Below are 1,682 nucleotides of genomic sequence, written 5' to 3'. Positions count from 1 at the left end.
GAGATTTTAGGGGTGGAGGCCTGGGACACAGATGATTATATTCAGCATGTGAGCAGAATAAGAGCTGTTTTGATGACAAGGAAGACCGTGGTAGGCTATATTTTTCATAATGGTCATGGCAATATCTCAGTCCAACCTACTCTTCCAGAACCTTGCCTCTCTTCTATAAGGAGGTGGGAACCTTTGGAGATCATAATTAATAAATAGACTGTAGCTGCTTTCGGTCCTGGTGGCCAGGGCTGAGCCAGCGACGCCCTCCCTTCACTCTCCGCGCCTGCTCTCCTGCTGTCCGCCCGCTCCGCCGCCCGCTCCGCTGCCCGCCAGGCCACCATGACGGAACAAGCCATCTCCTTCGCCAAGGACTTCCTAGCCGGAGGCATCACCGCCGCTATCTCCAAGACAGCCGTGGCATCGATCAAGCGGGTCCAGCTGCTGCTGCAGATGCAGCACGCCAGCATGCCGATGGCCGCCGCCAAGCAGTGCAAGGGCATCGTGGACTGCATCGTCCGCATCCCCAAAGATCAGGGCGTGCTGTCCTTCTGGAGGGGCAACCTGGCCAATGTCATCCGCTACTCCCCCACGCAAGCCCTCAATTTCGCCTTCAAGGATAAGTACAAGCAGATCTTCCTGGCGGGCGTGGACAAGCACACGCAGTTCTGCAGGTGCTTTGCGGGCAACCTGGCCTCTGGCGGCACGGCCGTCGTGTATCCCCTGGATTTCACCAGAACCCGCCTGGCAGCTGACGTGGGAAAGTCAGGCACGGAGCGCGAGTTCCGAGGCCAGGGAGACTGCCTAGTGAAGATCAGCAAGTCCGACGGCATCCGGGGCTTTTACCAGGGCTTCAGCGTCTCCGTGCAGGCCATCATCATCTACCAGGCAGCCTACTTCAGGGTGTACGATACGGCCAAGGGCATGTTCCCCGACCCTAAGAACACACACATCCTGGTGAGCTGGATGATCGCGCAGACCGTGACGGCCGTGGCTGGCGTGGTCTCCTACCCCTTTGACACAGTGCGGCGGCGGACGATGATGCAGTCCCGGCGCAAAGGAGCTGACAGCATGTACACGGGCACCGTCGACTGTTGGAGAAAGATCTTCAGAGACGAGCGGGGCGAGGCCTTTTTCAAGGGTGTGTGGTCCAACGCCCTCAGAGGCATGGGGGTGGGGGTGGGCTTCGTGCTGGTCCCGTACGACGAGCTGAAGGTCAGCTAAGGGCCTTGACATCCTCCACACACACACCAAAGGAACCAAGAGAACCACGTAGAATCCTCAAGTGTGCAAACCATCGACATTCGAGAAATTCCAGTCGTCTTTTTCCCAGCCGGACCCTGCCTGTAGATGGCCAGGAAAGGCTCTAGAAAAGGGGCGCATTGGCCGAGCGTGGTGACGGGCGCCTGTAGTCCCAGCTACCTCGGGAGGCTGAGGCAGGAGAACGGCGTGAACCCGGGAGGCGGAGCTTGCAATGAGCGGAGATCGCACCACTGCACTGCAGCCTGGGCGACAGAGCGAGACTACGTCTCAAAAGAAAAAAGAAAAGAAAAAAAAAAAAAAAGGAAAAGAAAAGAGAAAAGAAAAGGGGCGCATTGTGATCCAACCATCGGTACCAGATTCCAAGTCTTGATCACTAGGGGAAGGGAACTAGGGTGTCCTGGTGGGCCCACGGGCGAGGCACTCCAATACTC

The 1,682-nt window shown here is 57.6% G+C and overlaps 1 protein-coding gene across 1 annotated transcript; it reads left to right on the top strand.

Moving 5' to 3' along the window:
- The first annotated feature begins 315 nt into the window (after positions 1-315).
- On the top strand, positions 316-1,212 carry LOC101057286 (ADP/ATP translocase 3-like). The gene has a single exon (XM_016960475.3). The coding sequence runs from the start codon at positions 331-333 to the stop codon at positions 1,210-1,212; it is 882 nt and encodes a 293-aa protein (XP_016815964.3). The 5' UTR covers positions 316-330.
- Positions 1,213-1,682: the final 470 nt, after the last annotated feature.

Source organism: Pan troglodytes, chromosome 11 (genome assembly GCF_028858775.2).
Source record: "Pan troglodytes isolate AG18354 chromosome 11, NHGRI_mPanTro3-v2.0_pri, whole genome shotgun sequence".
Classification (NCBI taxonomy): Eukaryota; Metazoa; Chordata; class Mammalia; order Primates; family Hominidae; genus Pan; species Pan troglodytes.
Note: the sequence above shows the minus strand (reverse complement) of the source record. Positions and strands in the feature narration are given on the sequence as shown.

Coding starts and splice junctions, on each gene's coding strand:
- LOC101057286 (XM_016960475.3), top strand. CDS start 331: ATGACGGAACAAGCCATCTCCTTCGCCAAGGACTTCCTAGCCGGAGGC.